Source organism: Cygnus atratus, chromosome Z (genome assembly GCF_013377495.2).
Source record: "Cygnus atratus isolate AKBS03 ecotype Queensland, Australia chromosome Z, CAtr_DNAZoo_HiC_assembly, whole genome shotgun sequence".
Classification (NCBI taxonomy): Eukaryota; Metazoa; Chordata; class Aves; order Anseriformes; family Anatidae; genus Cygnus; species Cygnus atratus.
The window spans coordinates 45,572,672-45,594,935 of NC_066396.1; the positions used below are offsets into that span (position 1 = coordinate 45,572,672).

At 38.2% G+C, this 22,264-nt stretch overlaps 1 protein-coding gene across 1 annotated transcript in view; it reads left to right on the forward strand.

Moving 5' to 3' along the window:
- LOC118257368 (leucine-rich repeat-containing protein 2) overlaps positions 1-17,730 on the forward strand; it is a 68,750-nt gene extending 51,020 nt beyond the window's left edge. The window contains 5 exon segments of the mRNA XM_035565294.2: positions 12,274-12,419; positions 14,603-14,758; positions 16,006-16,036; positions 16,038-16,143; positions 17,681-17,730. Coding sequence (XP_035421187.2) covers positions 12,274-12,419; positions 14,603-14,758; positions 16,006-16,036; positions 16,038-16,143; positions 17,681-17,730 — 489 coding nt within the window.
- Positions 17,731-22,264: the final 4,534 nt, after the last annotated feature.

Below are 22,264 nucleotides of genomic sequence, written 5' to 3' on the forward strand. Positions count from 1 at the left end.
TCGCCCCTGAGCCTCCTCTTCTCCAGGCTGAACAAGCCCAGCTCCCTCAGCCGCTCCTCGTAAGACTTGTTCTCCAGACCCCTCACCAGCTTGGTCGCCCTTCTCTGGACTCGCTCGCGCATGTCCATGTCCTTCCTGTAGCGAGGGGCCCAAAACTGAACACAGTACTCGAGGTGCGGCCTCACCAGAGCTGAGTACAGGGGGACAATCACTTCCCTAGACCTGCTGGCCACACTGCTTCTTATACAGGCCAGGATGCTGTTGGCCTTCTTGGCCACCTGAGCACACTGCTGGCTCATATTCAGCCGACTATCAACCAATACTCCCAGGTCCTTCTCGGCCAGGCAGCTTTCCAACCACTCATCTCCCAGCCTGTAGCTCTGCTTGGGGTTGTTGCGCCCCAGGTGCAGGACCCGGCACTTGGCCTTGTTGAACTTCATACAGTTGACCTCAGCCCATCGCTCCAGCCTATCCAGATCCTCCTGCAGAGCCTTCCTGCCCTCGAGCAGATCGACACACGCACTTAGCTTGGTGTCATCTGCAAACTTACTGAGGGTGCACTGGACGCCCTCATCCAGATCATCGATAAAGATATTAAAGAGGACCGGCCCCAGTACCGAGCCCTGGGGGACACCACTTGTGACCAGCCTCCAACCAGATTTGACTCCATTCACCACAACTCTCTGGGCCCGGCTATCCAGCCAGTTTCTAACCCAGCGAAGCGTACGCCAGTCCAAGCCCTGAGCAGCCAGTTTCTTGAGGAGAATGTTGTGGGGAACGGTGTCAAAAGCCTTACTGAGGTCAAGGTAAACCACATCCACAGCCCTTCCCTCATCCACCAAGCGCGTCACTTTGTCATAGGAGATCAGGTTCGTCAAGCAGGACCTGCCTTTCATAAACCCATGCTGACTGGGCCTGATCGCCTGGTTGCCCTGCAAGTGCCGCGTGATGACCCTCAAGATAATCTGCTCCATGAGCTTTCCTGGCACTGAGGTCAAACTGACAGGCCTATAGTTCCCCGGGTCTGCCCTCCGGCCCTTCTTATAGATGGGCGTCACATTGGCTAGCCGCCAGTCAACTGGGACCTCCCCCGATAGCCAGGACTGCTGATAAATGATGGAAAGCGGCTCGGCCAGCTCCTCTGCCAGTTCTTTCAGTACCCTCGGGTGCATCCCATCCGGCCCCATCGACTTGCGCACATCCAAGCTCCTTAGCAGGTCGCCAACCATTTCCTCATGAATAGCGAAGGCCACATCCTGCTCCCCATCCCCTTCCGCCAGCTCAGGGCACTGGGTATCCAGAGAACAACCGGTACTGCCGCTAAAGATTGAGGCAAAGGCGGCATTAAGCACCTCAGCCTTTTCCTCATCCTTAGTAACTAGGTTTCCCCTCGCATCCAGTAAAGGATGGAGATTCTCCTTAGTCCTCCGTTTCGCATTGATATATTTGTAAAAGGATTTTTTGTTGTCTTTAACGGCAGTAGCCAGGTTGAGCTCCAGATGAGCTTTGGCCTGTCTAATTTTCTCCCTGCACAGCCTCGCTACATCCTTGTAGTCCTCCTCAGTGGCCCGCCCTTTTTTCCAAAGATTATAAACCCTCTTTTTTCTGCTAAGCACAAGCCGCAACTCTCTGTTGAGCCAGGCCGGTCTTCTTCCACGCCGGCTCGTCTTTGGGGACGTGGGGACGGACCGCTCCTGTGCCGTTAAGACTTCCTTCTTGAGGAGCGCCCAGCCTTCCTGGACTCCTCTGCCCTTCAGAACCGCCTCTCAAGGGACTCGGCCAACCAGCGTCCTGAGCAGCTCAAAGTCAGCCCTCCGGAAGTCCAATACAGCAGTTTTACTGGTCCCCTTCCTGGCCTCGCCAAGAATAGAGAACTCTACCATTTCGTGGTCACTCTGTCCAAGACAGTTTCCGACCACCACATCTCCCACCAGTCCTTCTCTGTTTGTGAAGAGAAGGTCTAGCGGGGCACCACCACTGGTAGGTTCACTGACCAGCTGCGTCAGGAAGCTACCAGCTGCGTCAGGAAGCTTTGATGACATCGGTCAGTCTTCCCTTGTCAACTGATGAAGTCACTCTGTCCTAGAAGGTCACTAGATAGGTCAGGCATGATTTGCCCTTGGTGAAGATCTGCTGGCCAGCATGTGTATTGACATTGCTTCCAGGAGGATCTGTTCCATGGTCTTCCCAGGCATGGAGGTGAACCTCACCGGTCTTTAGTTCCCTGGGTCCTCCTTTCTACCCTTCTAAAAATGGGACTGTTGTTCCCATTTTTCCAGTAACCAGGGATTTCACCTGACTGCCAGGACTTTTCAAATATGATGGAGAGAGGCTTGGCAACTACATCAGCCAATTCCTTCAGGACCCTGGGATGCATGTCATCAGGCCCCATAGACTTGTACCTGTTTGGTTTCATCAGGTGGTCTTGAACCTGCTCTTCACTTACAGTGGGAGGGACTTTGCTCCCCCAGTCCTCATCTGTGGTTTCAGGGAAACGAGAGACGTGGGAAACCTGAGACTGGCAGTGAAGACTGAGGCAAAGAAGTTGTTGAGTACCTCAGCCTCCTCTATGTCTGTTGTTACGAGTTCGCTCTTGTCATCCATCGGGGGAACAATCTCTTTGGCCTTTCTTTTCTGAGCGATGTACCTACAGAATCCCTTCCTGTTATTCTTTGCACCCCTTACCAAGCTCAGTACCACCTCTGCCTTGGCTTTCCTGATCCCATCCCTGCACATGCGGACAGCATCTCTGGCCTCTTCCCAGGCCACATATCCCTGCTTCCACTGCCTGTGTGTATCCTTCTTGCACTTCAGTTTGACCAACAGGTCCTTGCTCAGCCACCCGGTTGGTTGCCCTCCCTACCCACTTTGTTATGCAGGGGGATGGAGAGTTCTTGTTTTCTAAGGAAAACATCCTTAAAGAGTTGCCAGCTCTGTTCAGCTCCTTTGTGCCTAAGGTCAGTGTTCCAGCAGATCTCATCCACTAGATCTTTAAATAGCTTGAAGTTTGCTCTTTGGAAGTTCAGGCCCGTATTCCTCAAGATCACAAACTCAATCAGGGCATGGTCATTGTAGCCCACGCTGCCTCCAGTCTGGACCTCTCCAATTTTGGAGTTAACTACTGTATCCCACATTCGCGCATATACCCAACTATTTATTTATGTATGCATGTATTTATTTATTTTTGACCACTAGTTCATGTTGAACAAAAGATTTTTGCTGAGTTATATGCAGTTATGTTTTTCACCTTTCCATATATTCCCACATTTCAGTCAGGGTGAGAAATTTGCGTAGTTCACTGTCCTTGTATTAGCTTGGACATTCCCTCTGTATCAGATTTTATTTGCAGTTGTGAAAATCTTGATGTTTTTAGATGCATCCTCTTACTACAAACTGTTACTCCTTCTAAATATTTGTTCAGTAGTCATGGTTTGTTTTCTTCATGTTTTATATGCTCAAAGCATTATATAGATATTTCTGGAATGTCACATTCACAGAAGATACTATCTATCATTTTGCAAGGTATACACAAATATGCAGACTTTTCCTTGTTGTTTGTTGTTAAAAATTAGTATGGGATTACATGTCTCAGCAGCAACATGTAGCTAAGAGAGATAAATTACTTGGATGCAATCTGAAGGGGACTGGGTAGTGAAACACTTGTTTGGAAGCTGCTTATTTTGATGTAGGGCATGGAAAGAGGAGTACAAAATGTATCTGAACTAATACTTTTACAGCAATACATTGAAAAGCACCTTTTCCAAGACAGACCCCTGAGGTACACCACTCATCACCGACCTCCACCTGGACATAGGATCATTGGCCACTATTCTCTGGGTGAGGCCATCGAGCCAATTCCTTATCCAAATATATATTCTCCCACTATCAATTCTGGGTAGCAAATACAGTCATGTGTTATGTAATCCTTCTCACTGAGATTTCTCACCCGATATTAATTCATCATATAATGTTTTGTGTGTATTTAAAAACAAAATGTTTACATTCCTAAGAATGTAAACAACTGAATTACCAAACAAGCTAAAAGTTTTAAGAGTTCTCTGTTTTTTGAACTTGTCATAAAGAACATGGGTAGAAGGGGAGACTGATTACTGAAGGTGTCACTCAGTCTAAGAGTTGTGATGATCTCATAAACCTTTGTAAGTCTTTCAAAAAGTCTTAGCTGAATTACAGACGTGTTATCAATCTTTTTGAATCCATTATCATATATGTTATTAGAGTTTTTCTAGACATTATTCTGTGTACAAAACCAAGGTAAAATTAGACTTTGATCATTTCTGTTTGGTTGAATTTTGTATTTATTTCTTTTGAGTAAGTTTTACACTGAAGAATACTGTTGCTGTTCTCATGCATTTATTTACCCTTCTCAGAAGGAACTTTTATGAATTTGAAAGTCAAAATTTGAACTTCCTAAAAGTTAATAAGCAGGAAACATTTTTAGCAACTCTCTATTTTATGCATCAGTTGTCAATTTTTCTCTTTTCATCTTAATGTTGTAAAGGGATCCTGTCTACCTGCTAGAGCTGAGCTTACACATACTTGCTTATTTACAGTGTAAAATCTTCCATACTTACTGAGAATGATCACCAATTATCATGAATATTTCACTAGATTAATAGGTTTGAGCAACAAATGCATTAGATAATTGATTGAATCTGTCTAACAGGGGGAGCTGGCTTCTTTGAGATGAGTCTGACATCACACAGTCACACTTTTACAGTAGGATGAAACTTGATTCTACACAACTTAATTTCTGAGTAATTAGACTGGGACAAGCCAGATGACTGATTTTATTAGATATCATTTCCCTTTATCTTTATCAGACACAGGACAAAATTTAGTGATCCAGAGAGCATTATAAAGCAAGCCTCCCATTTTATTTTTTCCTACCTCTTCATGAAGCAGTCTGACTTGATGGAAGAGCTCCTGGCTTGATTTAGGCATAGAAGCCTGGCTGAATTATAGGCGACTCTTGGTTACACTGGACATGGCCAGATATTTTCTAAGCACACCTATATATATATATATGTGTATATTTAATACAATTTCACTTAGTACTTCATTATTATATAACCTTTTTATAGAATAGATTTTTTTTTTATCTCTCTCTGCCTCTCTCTCTCTCTCTCTTTCTCTCTCTCTGAATTCTAAAAAGAATTTCTAGTAAGACACAGATGAGGTTTGTAGGTTTGCTATTTCCTCTGCTGTGGGGCAGTACCAAAGTATATGTAGATCAGTCGTGGTACAGGATGGCTGCAGTGTGCTCAGTGCCTGTGACAGGTCTCTGCACATTCCAGGTCAGGGGAATTGTCACTGTAAAAGGAGTTGTGAAGTCCATCTTCAATACAAGCTTTTATAAATAAGAACATGAATAAAAATTCAGTCAAATATTTATTGTCAGACACAGTAATAACAATGATAATCTAATACCTTCCAGATGGGTACTTGGACAAAATCTGGACAGCCTTGATTGTCCAGGTCAGGAAAAGACCCTCTACTCAGTGCTTTTTCTACTAGTAGCAATCTTTCCATTTTTCTTATGTGTTTTCACTAGGGCAAGACATAAGCCCTCCAAGAAATCTTGGTACTATATAGAAAGAAAAGAATCCCTTGGGAAGAGATGAACTCAAAACTTTTCCTATTAGATTAATATATATATTTAAGCATGTATCTAACAACACTGTGAGAGAGGAATAGAGAGGAGGGTGAGAAATTTTGCTATATTCCTGGCAAATCAAATTGCCATATACAATTTTTGGCAGTGTTCTTAGCTGTAGGTTTATGTACTATCAGGGTCATGCACACGTACTGTCAGTAGCATTAAAAGAAAAGTAATTTTGATGATAGATATTTTGAAACAGTTTGTTCAACTAGATAAGGCCTAATTCCAAACCAGATATGTCATAGTGTGCAAAACAGATTTATCTGTGTTGTGACTTTCCTGAATTTGGGCTTTTTCATTATGGAACTCCTGCTTCAAGAACACCTAAATCCAATTCCAACTTGCAGGGTTCTCCTGCTTAGTAGCCTGTTACTGGGTAAAAAATAAAATAATAAAAAAGGAGAGTTTTATTCCTGCTATCATTGGAGACAGCTGACAGATCAGAAATCTTCTGACCTCTGCTGCTGAGGAGAGTATGGTTTCGCTTCTTTAATATTCAATTTACCATCTACATTTGTAGACAAGCTGATTTCTTGATGACATTCTATAAAACTCTCGCTGCCAGGTTTATCAGGGTGCATATATTCACTCTCGTGCAGAAAGATCCTGTCATTGCCCAGCACCAATATACATAAGGTGAAATGATTTCATCAACATCAGTCATCAAAATGTTGCTACCGTAATGGGTTAGAGGCATAGGATCACTTTCTCAGTTTCACTTGAATGTTTTTCTTGCATTATTTTTCTCGTTATTTATTTTGCTTCTGTCAATATTATGACATTACGTGGTTCTCTTCTATTATCTTTTCAAATACAATATATATATATTTTTCCAAGTCAGTGATTACTGTTTTATTAATGCAAAACAGTGATCAACCAGTGTTTTCTAACTCCTCTTTGCCATATTTGTTAATTATATATATATATACATATTTTTTTTTTCTCAGTATCTATAAAACAAAATTTCCTTCTTTTTTGCCTGTTTTCCCCTTTGCAACCCTTTGGCAAACAGTGATTGCCTCTGGATTTCAGAATTATTTCAGAAACATCGTAAATTAATATAGTTTTTTTCTTTGTTTGTTTGTTTTGTAAATCACAATGTATCTTCACAGGCTACAGTGTATTGTCGTGATAAAATAGTAATGTGTATGTTTGAATCATAATTAAAATGTTGCTATTTGAATAATGTTTCTTCAATTGCTGTTGCATATTGGAGAGGAGATGTGCTTTTAGCTTTGTCTCTGTTCTGTTGTGGAAATGAATTCATTTGGTCACCTCTTGGTGAAAGAACAGAATATATCTTTAAAAATATCTTCTGTTATATCCAATAGACACCTCCTCTCCAAGCATTTTGGAGAGGTCAGTTAGTGGCCATGTGTTACTGACATTGTTGTTCTTGCTTTTCTAAATTCTTTAATTAAAACATAGGGAGAATATGCATCCAAAGTGAGCTGTTGGGTCCATATAGGTTGATGAGAAACCTGTAATTGAATTTGAAGCCTAGTTTTCCTTTCTAATGTTCTCAATTTACAAGGTTTGGAGATCTGAAAATGAGATGACTTTATGATTGCAAAATGCAATAAGGTATGCAGAATGCGTGTGGCTACAGTAGTAATACTATGAAGATTTAATGTAACTCTAATCAACATAAATTTATTTTTTGAGACACAGGACTTATTATGACTGCAGCCCAAAAAATCATTAATTGGGTACTTATTTTCATGTATGTGACTCACATATTGGTTTGAAGCAACTTCTGTACTTATATTTAAACACATGATCCACATTCTCAGGAACTTTAACTGTGTGAAGAACAGTCCTGTTTTTTTTTCTATGTGGTTCTTCAATCACCTGTGAATGATTGATACGTGATATTGTTGTGAAAATTGTATATGCAGCCAGCTTTCTCATTCTTTGCAGACCTGTTGAAAGGTTTGTGTACATAAAAATATTTCCTAATAAACAGCAAAGTCCCTTTCTATGAACTTTCTATCCTTCGTTCATTACAGTTATAATTACTCTATTAGACTGGAAAGATTAGATAGTTGAATGATGGTAATGTTGCAAAGATGAAAGGGGATAATGTTAAATTTCCAAGTAAACAGTTTGGTATCAGAATGACAACATCTATTTGTAGATGAGCTTAGCAAAATTTTAGCATTTTAGCATTGCAAAATCAGAATTATGACATTTAGGTGAAAACTTCTTTCCACATCCTTTGGACTTAGTTTTCCATGTTACTAACAAATTAAATCACAGAATCACAGAATTGTTGCGGTTGGAAGGGACCTAAAGGGATCATCGGGTCCAACCCCCTGCCAAAGCAGGTTCCCTACAGCAGGTTGCCCAGGTAGGCATCCAGATGGGCCTTAAATATCTCCAGTGAAGGAGAGTCCACAACCTCCCTGGGCAGCCTGTTCCAGTGCTCTGTCACCCTCACTGTGAAGAAGTTTTTCGCATGTTGGTGCGGAACTTCCTGTGATCCATTTTTGGCCATTGCCCCTTGTCCTGTTCTCACAAACCATTGAAAAGAGGTTGACCAAATCCCTCTGTCTCCCACACCTCAGGTATTTATACACATTGATGAGATCCCCTCTCAGTCGTCTTTTCTCAAGGCTGAACAGACCCAGGTCTCTCAGCCTTTCTTCATAGCAAAGATGCTCCAGGCCCCGTATCATTTTTGTGGCCCTCCGCTGGACTCTTTCCAGGAGATCCCTGTCTTTTTTGTACTGGGGAGCCCAGAACTGGACACAGTACTCCAGGTGAGGCCTGACCAGGGCAGAGTAGAGGGGGAGGATCATCTCCCTTGACCTGCTGGCCACACTCCTTTTAATGCACGTCAGGATCCCGTTTGCCTTCTTGGCCACCAGGGCACTCTGCTGGCTCATTGTCAACCTGTCGTCCACCAGGACCCCCAGGTCCTCCTCCACAGAGCTCCTCCCCAGCAGGTAAACGTTGTTTGAAGTCATGCATTTTTATGTTTCAATGGGTTTTGTCAAAAAAATATGTGAATGAGCACCCGGTTACTATGGGGAAAGGGTGACTGGTCACTTATGCCTCCTCAGGTTCAAGAGTCTGATTGGAAGCCTGATGTTGAACTGGGCTACAAATATAATGAAATTATATTTTTCTTAATGGAAGTGGTGTTTTTTTTTTTTTTTTGGCTTCAAAGACAGCCTTGTACAGAGTTTCTTATTCACTGCTTTTCTTCAGGAATACCAGTGAGATTATAGAATAGGTTATACCTACTGCTTTGTGTAAGAAAACCTGGGTATTTGGTTTGAATGCTTGAGAACCAAGTGGTCAAGCCTACACTTCACACCTCGGGTTATATATACTGTAGTGCTTTCACCACACTACCAAGATATTGAGTGCCAGCCTATGCTTTTTGGGGGACAACATTACATGGTAATCTGAGCCTACTAAAGTGGTACAACTTTCCATTGACTTCATTGAATGTGAAATGTCTGGGAAAAATCAGGGTAGTGCATTGATGGACATTTATGTGTAAATTCTTTTTATGTCTTGTAATATACTGAGTTTGCTTGGGTGCTGTGTCTGTTACAGAACATTTGTACGTAACTGAAAACTCCAATATTTTTTGGTAAGGCTTGACATGAATTCTCACCTTTTCATTTGTTGATGCTAAGAAGTAGGCAACTCACGATAAACTTGCATACAACCTTATCAGCAAATCCCTTTCATGGCAAAAAGCAGAACAGAAATAAAAACACACCCATTAATCAAATAACTTGTTCAGCCCAGGACATGGTGTCCTTTACTTTCATCTGAAAGTTTAACTGTCAGAGAGAAAGAGAAGCAGTGGACTTCTACAATGTTATCTGTATTATTTTTATGAACAAAATTATTAAGATAAGCAAAATGGGGCAGTTTGTCAAATAAAGATGACAACAGCGATTAAACATAAGGACCACAATAAGTGGGTCTAGGTAGCTAGATGATCAAGTATGGCTATTTTTTAAAATGGAACTTGCATAAAGCCTATATACTGATTGATTCAAAGGCAGATAATAGAGGAAAATAACAAAATTCTACATCAAGCAAAAATAAATTCTAACATAAAAATGATAAGAGGGCCATGCTTGTTTGAAAATGAAATGTTATAAGAGGTGCAAAAATCAATCAGTCCTTCAAAAAGAAATAAAATACACAGGGTTTTCTTTAGAAAATATAATACATAGATGCAATAATTTCCAGTGCTTCATGTATCATAGGTGGTTTTTGGAAATATTTCAGAGATAGATTAAATAAAAACTCCATTAGATTTCAACATAAAATGGAAAATGGACAGGTTTTGTTAAATATTACCCTAAAAGAACAAGTACAAGTAAAGAAAAAGTCTTGCAGCTTACACAGCATAATCATATATTCTGTGTCACACTGAACCAAACTTTATATAAAGAAAGTCTGTCACATTATATTTTGTTAGTATAGTTTTGTGGGGGCACAAAATTCTGAAAAATATAAGTTTTGATCCAATGAAGTATAAGAACAATCTCTTTTCAAGACTGTATGAAAAATGGCAGAAATATTCATAAAAATATAGCAATACTGCTATATGTATGTTTCTTTTTATATTTAATGTAATAAAGCACTTTCAAGAAATCATAAAAAAACAGATGCTACTGTTGAAACCTATGGTTAATGTTAATGAGATGTTTCAGCATGATAGATGACTTAATGTGAAAGCAAAGTGTTTAGGAACCTGGATGAACAGTGATGTCAGCTTATTTTACAATAATCTACCACTTGGTGGTTAGAGATTGTTACTTTTCTTGTTTAGTGATGGCTTGTTCTGAGTGCAGAGAAACTTGAAATATTTGCTTCACACTTTAAATTGTGAAAATAATATTAAAACACAAAGTAAATGCAGTGTAAACATGGTGCCAATTGTTTTCTCCATTTTCTTTTTAGTATTATTCAGAAGAGTTACTCTGATATTCTGCAAAGGGAGTATCTCTTGTGTTTGGAAAAAAAGATTCAGTATCTGGAAAATTTACAGTAGAGGAGTGAATGTTCATGGCTAGTAGTCAGTCCTCAAAATGACAAAATAATTTGGAAGTAAGAAGTGTCAGTATAAAATGTGTGCTTACCTGTTCTGAATCGGGAGCAAGACATTTCCATGGTAATGCCTCACCAAGGCTGTTTTAATGCAATGGTGGAGAACCTCTATTATGTTTTTGAAAGGCAAATGTAACAGTGAAGTCATTTCTAATATCATAGTGTCAGTAAATTTCCCTGAAAAGATTTTCCCAAATTTTAAGGTCTAGCAGCAATGAGAGGCAATGAGAAGCAAACAAACAAAGAAAAAAAAAACAAAACAGGCTCCATCACAACACCAATGTGACCACTTTAAACAACAAGAGTCAAACTAAATATCACAGATGAATTTTTGGCAATATTGCAGCAAATAGAAGTTTGGCCATAAAATATAACAAACCAGGACTGGATTCGAAACAAACAAACAAAAACCCTTCTCAAGGATTCAGAATGTATTGTCTTACATTCTATTTTTTTTTCCATTATTTATGCTCTTAGTTGCATTTTCTTCACTTTGGAAGTACAATACACTCCCCCCATGCCACCCCCACCCCCACACTCCCCCCCACACCCAGCCACACCCACACCCAGCCACATGCACACCCTTATTACAAAATAGCCCTTTGGGCAAAAATCACTATTCTGCTACTCTCTTCTGCATCAGCAGAAAGGCTAGGCAGTGATGCTGACGTATGACTAGAAGCTCTGAGACATTATTTCCATTGTAAAGTACCTTTTTTTTTTTGTTGTTTAACATTTATATTCTTTTGACTCACTTTAACTAGATGTATGATTTTGTTCATGCTGGTAGTCTGAATAATTGATTTAGTACTCAGAATTATTTAACACATTTATTTCTTTAAAAAGGTATATTTTACATTTGTAGTTAACCATCATTACACTAATGGCCTATTACACAAATGTAATTTCTTTGAGAAGTATTCAGATAAAAAGCTCTAGTGCACCATATTATATATTTAGTTTGGTGGATGGAAGATGTATTTTTAAAGATCTTTGTAAAACATCGGACTAATTTTTCTCGTCTTAAATTCGCAGTTTCATGTTTTAAGTGCCCCTAGCAATGCGTTCTCTGTGCATAACAGAGGGCAATCTGTGTATTTTTGATAGGAGTCATAAAATCTCTGTTTCTTTGAATGATAACCTGGCATCTACTAATTATTGACGCTAATTTGTCACTCTGGAACTTAGTTCATATAAAATATATGTAGGAACCAAGACATTGTCTAGTTCTAGTCTTGGTGTTGTCTGAAACTATATGTGTTCTTTCAAAATGGAAATTTCATTCAATAACATGATGATGTTAAATAGGTGATGAACACATTTTGAAGTAGTCATTTCTGAAATAGTTTTTCATATCAATTGGTGACTAAGATATAAGGCTGGTAAAAAGTTGAGTAAAGTATCATGCAATTATGATTTTTTTAAGTGCTTTGGCAGAAAGAAGAATGAAGAATTAAACATTTTCTTGTATTTGCAAAATGTAACTAAAATAAAGCACCACTTCTTTCTAGCTAAGTAACCTGAAACAAGTCACAGTTGTGGACGTGTCAGCAAACAAGTTCCCTTCTATTCCAATTTGTGTACTCCGGATGTCTAATTTGCAGTGGTTGGATATTAGCAGCAACAACCTGAGAGATCTCCCAGAAGACATAGACAGGTAGTTTTTGTTTTAATTCATGGGCAGGATTATGAACTACAAAGTAAATCTAGAAAGTAATAACCTTCCAAGGGACACCATTAATGAAAAATCACATGAAAAAATCACATTAGGATATGCATTAGTTTTGCACATAAACTTTGCTATTGTTATTGATGGACTGGGTTGGAGAGCAGAAACTACATTTTCTAGCTCATTGATAGCAGATTGTACAGTCAGATCCTCTACTGTTCAGTTAACTAATAACATTTTCTGCTGTAGTTTTGATAATTTGTCATCATATTCAGACAATGTTATTTGGGAGTTCATGGGCCATACTTGTGACCTAGTTCCAACAAAGGAGAATTACAGTAAGGAGTAGTCAGCATTATCTCTTGAGTGACCTAGAAGGTTAGATTGGATGAATGGAAAAATGAACTAAAGCATATTTAACTTAAAGAACCTGAGGAACTTTGGCAACAAAGCAGAAATATCTTGCTAAGATTAAAATAAAAATCATCAGCAGCTCTTGACATAGATCTTACTCAGAATCATATATGCATACTCTTCTCCTGCCTCACCAAACTTTTTATTTTTTTTAAAGTCTTTCCAAATCCTTTACTGGGACTTACTAGCCTGATAAAGTACCATTCTTATCCCCGGGCCCATTTACACACTCTGAAATCTCTTCATAACTTCATTTAAAAAAACCTTACATATCTGTAAGTTAACCAAAAACATATTAATTAAAATTTATTAAAAAAGGAAAAAAAAAAATGTTTGTTTATGGATCTGGCAATAGAGATTCCCGGGGAAGAAGAGACTTCATAGAAAACTCATTCATCATTCACATTTCTTTGTGCCTAGGAAAAAAAGTCTTCTCTGGGACATTGTATAATCAGAGATTTCTCTGACAGCAGGGCTGAAGTCTTTATATAAGTAATCCAAATATTTTATCTACAATAGTGAAAAACTGTTCCCCTTCCCACCCCCCACTCCCCCACCCCCTACTCCACAAGTATGAGCAGATATTTCATTAATACAGAAGAGCTTCTAAGAGGATATATTTATTTTGTTGAAGGATACCTATTCATATTAATGGTAATTTTTTCCCTATAACCTGTAACCCGTATATGTTTATCTCTAAAATATTCATTTTTTTTTCACTATTTAGAGTAGTTGTCAATCTCAATACTAAAGCAGCATGGTTAGACACCACAAAATAAGTTTTTTATTTGACTTTGGTTTCTGAATTTTGAGAGCTCTTGGGATCAAGTGCATTCTAAAGACTAGAAAATGTCAGGATTCCTACCCCTGCTAGTATAGACTGATATTCTCATTCATCCTCATGATTTCAATACCTGCATTATCAAAGAATGTCAATCATTACCATGTGGCCTGTGATTAAAAAAGATGAGTTGGCAGTATACTGAAGCCCTACTTAATATCTATCCCTGAATTCAGACAAACCATAAAGGCTGACCAGCAATAACATGCAACATTTTTTTAAGAATGAACTATTCTGGTCAAATGAGTCAAACTTGTTTCATTGGTTTGCTATGCTTATAGTTTTCTTTCTACTCCACAGAATATATGTTGAGCCACAAATTACTTTTGCATTAGGAAAAGCCAGGGGAAATAAAAAGGAAGCCTTCCCGCACAAAACATTGTCATTAAATTGATTTCAGTGGGAAAACTTGAGAGAGCCACATGACCAGGAGCTGGTCTTTTTTTTTTTTTTTTTTTCTCTTTCTCCCCACAGTACTAATTACTAGTGAAAAACAATAGATTCAAATATACTGTCTAACATAGACATATATAATTTGTAGAAACCAGCATATAGGCAAAGGTGTGAGCTGGTGACCCATATTTTTCACTAGAACTGGGATACTCAAGTTGAGGCTTTATATCATATTCTGTCAACATCTTTGTATGGAAGTGCAGTAATTTTTGTAACCTTTTGTCTTGGGCATGTTCATCAGAGATATGCTATTAATATCTATAATGTTGAAGCATGGCTGGAAATTTCCACTAAAGTTGAAGACAACGTTTGTGATATGAATAATTTTTGGGAAGCCAGAGTTGATGCATATTATTTTTATTTTTTATTTTTTAAAATAAGAATAAGTTTGCACTATTTTAAATAGATGCTCTTGTTTGAAATAAATATTTCAAGTTATCCTTATCTTTTACATTTTTTATAGGTTAGATCAACTGCAGACACTTCTCTTACAGAAAAACAAATTGACTTATCTTCCACGAGCTCTGGTTAATATGCCAAAACTCAGTTTGCTAGTTGTCAGTGGTGATGACCTGGTTGAGATACCCACAGCCATCTGTGAGTCAACCACAGGTTTAAAGTAAGTAAAAGTGAGAGAGAACTAAATATGTTCCTAAGAAAATAAGGTAGATGCATTTGGAAGATAGACTTTCGCAAGCATCTGTTTCTACCATGGGTGGTCAAATTCTGCCGCAACTTATATCAGAACCTTTAAGGACGCATTAGAGATATTGGGAATTGCAAAGAGGAGCCACAGGTTTCTGATTTTCATCTGCCATGTCTCTCATTGTGCATCTATAAGCCTAAACTGCTATTCTTGTGTGTACTTGGAAAGAGTAACCTTAATTCTGGAATCAAATATTTCTTATGGGATGGAACCAGTAGTTAGGCAGTTGAAAAGTGCAGTGCTATCAAAAGTGTGCTGACAAACACAGCTAGTTAAAAGCGTAAGTAGTACCACATAAATTTAGTAGTTCATACACACTTTGCTATGAAACAGAATTTTGTTGCTGCAAAACTTTAGTCCTGGACAGGACTAAAAGGTATTTTTGTCTGTAATTACTGTGTTCCTGCATTTCTGCAGGTCACGTTCAGGTCTTTCATTAGGAAAACATTGGAGACTAACAGAACAACTTATGAGATATTAACAAGCCATATGATTAGTTTGAAAAAATATCTTTTGAAAGTGTTTTATGGAGACTTTTTTTTTTTCCAGTGATAATACCATAAAAGATTTTCAGAATACTTTGCATTTAATTTGAACATTATATGAGTTGTTTATATAGACAACTAGTTTTTCATCTACAATGTGTGGCTTTAGGAAATTTGAAAATATAAATTAATGCATGTCATATAATCCATTGTAAAAGAGAAATAACCACAACAACAACAAAACATATCAACTAAGTGATACTTGCAAAATTTCCAAATTGCTCACCAATAGGATGAGTTAGGATGGAGTTCATAATGTTCATTAACAGATTTGAAATTAGTGTCATCTATCAGAAGTCCCATAACAAAAAACAAAACAAAACGTGTCATTGCAAAGAATTATTTAGGTAAATAGGTGAAAACAAAGAGATAAATCTAATAATTTTTATATGGAAAGTGAAATATGCAGAAGGTGTTGTTTGAAATATTTATGTGACTGAGACAGATTATAGATTGTCCTTAAGAAAGCTCTAATAGAGGAGGAAAAAAAAAAGACCAAATGTTCCTTATGTTTTTTCTTTTTTCTGTAGTAGTAACTTCCAAAATGACATTTATGTTGCCCAGTGATATTCAGAAACCTGTTGCATATATTCTTGCACTATATTCTCTCTTTAGATTTATAAGTCTCAAGGACAGCCCAGTTGAAAACTATTGTATGTGAAGACACTGAAGAAATTATAGAAAGTGAACGTGAACGGGAGCAATTTGAAAAAGAGTTTATGAAAGCCTACATTGAAGACCTAAAAGAAAGGGGTATGTGTTGACTTCCAGTAGACATGTTGCTATCTTGGAATATAAATATTTTGGAAGATTAATCTTTAAAAGTACAAGCAGTACTCCTCTAAACTATAATTTTCTTTTGTGGTTTTAAATAAGACTAAAAGAGAAAATTTTGATATGTATTCTGTTAAAAATTTCTGTCATTTGGAATTGAACAGATGTATAGAAACTTTATGGTGTGTTTGTATATGCATTATTTCAGTGCTAACATATGCAGTGATTATTATTCTCCAGATTTACTTACGCCTCCTGTGATTATCATCAGTGATTTGAAGCACCTAAAGAGGTGCTTCTCCTCCTCAAGAAGGAACACAATGTATAAATAAAATGCTCTTTACTTTGATAGAGCATTCTTTAACTGTGAATTTGTATCAAAGTACTAATTGCTTACCACTAATAACTAAGTATTAATTGCTTTACCACTGTAAAATTAATGTACTAAAACCACTGCTTTTGTCTTTATTACTCAGAACCTGAAAGTTTGCTTATTACTTTATTTTGCTATCCTATTTGCTGTAATAACTTGTAAATAACAGTCTCTTGAGTCTTGTTCACTAATATATTCTAGGAAATAAAGGGACTATTTCCTGTGAGCCAAAATACCCACAAAGGCTGTTTAAATCAATTTGAGAATGTATGTATAGAAATGAGACTTTTCTTTTTTTGTTTTAGAATGAATGTTATGTATCTCTTTTCATTCCTTGTGTTTCATGTAAGTGATCTGTATAGTGGTATAAGATTTTTTTCCTTTTCTTCTTTTCTTTTTTTTTCCTTTTTTCTTTTTTCTTTTTTTTTCTTTAATAAAAAGAAAAACTTAAAGAAGTGCCACAGAGTGTGTCTGAAGAATACATTTCATGTTCTGATACTTGATTTTTGTTCCTTAATGCCTATAAACTGAACACTTGATAATTCAAGCCACCTGCTTCTAAAGTGAAACCTGCTATGAAAGTGTCAGATTCTGGTAATGGTAGCAACAGTGGTTAAATGAATAGAAGAAATGGAGGGATGCTGAAATCATTACTTTAACTTAGAGATACTCATGAAGTGTATAGTGGTAGAGTTTTATTTACATACCTGTGAAATGTGGAGTCTAAGAAAACAGCTGTCATGCTGCCTGTAATCTGCATTTGGCCTTGTTAAACATAGGTCAGCTTTATACTCCTTGGAGCACAGCAGCTTGAAGATATACTTACCTGCCTTTACAGACTAAACTCTGTGTGTTTTATTAAGCCTGTTTGAACTCAGACTCATACTTGGATTTCCTGTTTCTGAGCTCTTGTGCTATAAATTATGCAGATGACAGTTTCTGAAAAGCTGACTAGAAAAGGAATAGCTGCTGTATAATATGGATCAAGAGAATTTCAATGTGAAGTGAAAACTTCACAAAGATCACTTGTAGAGTAACTTTGAAACAAAACCAAACTTAGCTGTTTCTAGCTAAGGGTTCCATTTATTTGTGATTGATTATATAACTGAATTTGAGATGTATTCTTTTTTTCTCTTTTCACAGATTCTGCTCCTTCCTACACTACAAAAGTATTATTCAGTCTTCAGCTCTGAAGATCAAAAATCTCTAAATTACTAGTGGATATCAGAATATTTCTATTTTTATCTACCTGAATAGAAAACCCTGAAACCATAGACTTCCAGAAGCACTTCAAAATCATCATGGAATTTTTTTATTTGTTATTATAGTTGCTCCCGGCTGCTACAGATAAAGCAAAGAGTGGTAGAGCCATCATAAGATGCTGTTTCACCTTTTGAATCAACACATTTATTTTTTATGTCCACTGCAACAGGTCCTAAATATAGTCCTGAGGAAAGTAAATACTCATGGTAATAAAGTGCACCTGTGCATAGATGCCTCCAGGATGTTGTAGCTGAAACAGTGAAACATGCTAAAAATTATTTGATTTTATAAGAGAGAAGGATTAATTTAGAAACTGGATGTGACCTGTTGTATCCTTAAGTGAGGACTAGGCATAAGATGTATAAGGATGAGTTTGCTGGATAAAATGTTATGTTGCTTGCTATTTAATAATCTGTTTATATGTAAGTATGTAAGTGTATATACTGTAGAGTTTCAGAAATCTAGTTTTACATATTATTTTTGTCTAATAAATCTATACTTTTTAATCTAAAAAGACTTGGGACTTTGAGAATTTAGTCTCAAATCTGAAAAATTAAATAATCATAACCTTTTATGAGTGCAATTAGGGCAAATTATATTTAGAGTATATTTGCTTTTTTATTACATTTGAGCTATGTCTGATTTTGTGCAATAGTGTGCTGCTTAAGTCAGTCATATTTAAAAAGCAGAGCAACAAAGGGTGTTCTCCCCAAGGCTTCCATTTAAAAAATACTGTTTTCGATGTTTTCTTTCCTTTTCAACTTTTTAGTATTAGATCTTTTGAAAGAAGAGAACATGTAAATAATAGATGTGTTATTTATTCAAGTCACAAACTCCAGCAGTAATATTACTACCCAAAATGAATCCCTCTGCAGCTGGTCTCTAAGTGCTAATGCTGATTTTAAGCAAGTCCTGGAGCAATGAAAAAGTTTCAAAAAACTGCAATAAAACTGTTATGTCACTTTTTTGCAAAGAGTAAGATAGATGGTTCAGGTAATTATAGGTCTGTCAACCTGACATTGATCTGAAACAGAATAATGTAAGATCTGAAATAGGTTTTTATTAAGGAGGAATTGAAATGTGATAGAGTAGTGGCAATCAAAGTGGGCTTATAGAAATCAAGTTCTCTGAAACTAACCTACCAATCTTTCTTTTAGTGAAATTATAAATATGGTTGATTAGGTATTGATATCAATGCAATAAACTTCTGTAAGATGTCTGATTTGGCATTGCTTGAAATTCTATTTGTAGAGTTCTATTGTTGCCTAAAATGACCTGAAAATCATCGGCATGGAAATCACAGCAGCTGTGTTTATAGAATAGAGATGTCCATTTTGAGAGTTTATATCTAAAGAAGAAGAACAACAACAACAACAAAACACAAAACCCACAACAAAACAAAGGTCTAAACATAATTAACTAAACATGAGTTCTCAGTGCAAATTCCAGTGTCAAAATTGTTGTGTATAGAAGCAAGATACCTGTATAGAGGAGCTGTATTACTACTTATTTAACATTGCTGATAATCTTACTTGAAAGAATATGTACCACTTCTGGTCTTCTGGTGAGAAGGGACATACAGATGAATTGTGGAACATTCAGAAGGAAACCAGTAAAATGAATAGAGAACATTCATTTTAAAGTTCATTAAACAGTGAACAACTCCATTTGCTTGCCAATGTTTATCAATGAAAAATCTGTCTAGAAATAAGATTTTTTTTTTAAATTGAAACAGATAAATGTAAGGCAGAAGACTAAAACTTGAATTCACACAGTTTCAGACTAGAAACAAAAGACGTGTTTTTCAGCAGGAGAAACCACTGGGCAATTAACAAACTGCTCTGATAAGTCCTCTGTTACTAGCAGTCTTTAAGTCCAGGTTAACATTTTCCTTAAAAATTTGTCGTAAGAATTAAGTCATGGAAACTGCAAAGTGAATTGTATACAGTGGATCAGATTTTTATTTTGCTCTTAGGTCTAGTAGGCTATTACTGCCTGTATTTTTATTCACAGAAAGAAAGGATTATTTTTGTCACAGAATTTCTCAAGTAGGGAAGTAGCCTAAGGGGAAGAGGGTCGAGGTGGGTCAACCTTGGCTGACTGCTCTCACTCCCTTCCTCAGCAGGACAGGGAGAGAAAATATGATGAAAAAAACTCATGGGTTGAGAAAAGACAGTGTGGATATCTGCTCAGAAGTGGTCCTCTGTAGGCTGCAGGTGGACAGCCTGTTTTACCATGGTCTTTTCCACAGGCTGAAGGAGAATCAGTGCTTGGCTGATCTCCTCTCCGAGCACTTCTCTAAGCTTTATGTCTGTAGGGATATTTCTCTCTACATTTTCTCATTCCTGTCTCTCAGCTACTGCCACACAGCATTTTTTTAGCCTTTCTTAGATATGTCATCACAGAGGTGCCACCATGTTTCTGATGGGTTTGACTTTGTACAGCAGTGAGTCCCTTTTGAAGCTGGCTGGAACATTCTTTGTCCAATAAGGGGTAGTCCCTGCAGCCCCCTGTTCCACCCCACTGCCAAAATCCTGATATATAAACCTAACACCATGGTATACACATACAACTGTCTACATCACACTTCGTAAGCCCAGTAGGCAACGGCAGGTAAACAGAAAGTTCCTCTTGTTTTAGCAAAACTGCAGTTGAGTTCTACTTCTATGTCCTGAGCACAAAAAACACGTGAAAACATACCTATGCATGGAGTTAATTACAATTTTATTGTTGTCATTCATCACAGTGCAAAATTTGTGTATTGAAAGACACTGATTCTGAATTTGGTCAAGTTTTATTGTTTTTCCAACCAACTTGGCTTAATAGCAATTTTCCTTTGATTTATGATCTTTCGCTAAAAAGTTACACTTTTGGAGAAAATAATTGTGTTATTGGCAGTTTGCATGCTTGTCTTTTCAATTTTTAAAAGTGAATAACTTCTGAATGAAAGGAATTGTGTATAGAACAGACCAGTTCCATTGGAAGGGACCTTTGATCATCAAGCCTAACTGCCTGACCACCTCATGGCTAAACAAAAGTTAAATCATGTTATTAAGGGCATTGTCCAAATGTCTCTCAAACACTGAAATGCATGGGACATCAACCACCTCTCTAGGAAGCTTGATCCAGTGTTTGACCATCCTCACAGTAAAGAAATTTTTCCTAACATCCAGCCTGAACATCCCCTGGTGCAGCTTTGTGCCATTCATGCACATCCTGTCTTTGATTACTAGGGAGAAGAGACCAGCACCTCCCTTTCTAATTCTTCTCCTCTTGAATTTACAGAGAGCAATGAGGTTGCCTCTCAGTCTTCTCTTTTCCAGACTAGATGACCCGAGTGTCCTCAGCCTCTCCTTACAATACGTGCCTTCCAGCCCTTTTACCAGTTTTTGTTGCCCTCCTCTCTGGATGTCTTTGAGTACCCTAATATCCTTTTATACTGTGGAGCCCAGAACTGTACACGATATTCAGGAAGAAGTCATACCAACTGTAGTGGTTTCATGCTGATGGCTAGCTAAACTCCACCAGAGTATAATAATCTCTGTTCCCCTCCTCAAAGGAAGAAAGGGAGAAAATGTGATGAAAAGGTCTCAAGGGTTGAGATAAGGACAGGGAGATCACTCGACAGTTACTGTCACAGGCAAAATCAAGTTGGTGTTGGGAGATTAATGTAATTTTTGCCTATTACTAACAGACTAGAGCAGTGAGAAGCTAAAAGCAAACTAAAAACACATTCCCCCACCCATGCCCTCTCTTCTACTTCCTCTCTGAAACAGTGCAGGGGAATGGTAAATGGGGGTTGTGGTCTGTCCATAGCACTGCATCATCTGCTGTTCCTTCAAGTTGATTCAGATGGCTCCCCTTCTCCAGCATGGGGTCCCTCCCATGGGATGCCATTCTTCTTAAACTGATCCTGTATGGGCTTCACACAGGCTGCAGTTCTTCCAGGACTGTTCCACTATGGGCCCATACCATGGAGTCTATCCATCAGGAATGCACTCCAGCATGCGTCCCCCACATACAAGACCTCCTGCCAGACCTTCCTGCTCAACCATGGGATCCTCTTCCCAGGCTGCAGCTCTGCCCCACGGCCTGCTCCTGCAGGGGCTCTCCATGGGCTACAGCGTCCTTCAGGCCACTTTCACCTGTTCCACTGGGGGCTCCTCCACGGGCTGCAGTGTGGAGATCTGCTCCATGTGTTACAATGTGCTGCAGGGCGACAGCCTGCTCCAACACAGTCCTCTACATGGGCTGCAGGGAGACTCCTGTACCTGCAGCACCTCCTTCCCCTTCTTCTTCACAGACCTTGGTGTCTGCACTGTTATTTCTCTCTACATTTTTCTCACTCCTCTCTCCCAGCTGCTGTTGCCCAGCAGTTTTTTTTTTTTTCTTAAATCTGCTCTCACAGAGGCACAGCCAATGTCGCTCACTGGCTCGGCTCTGGACAGCGGTGGGTCCCTTTGC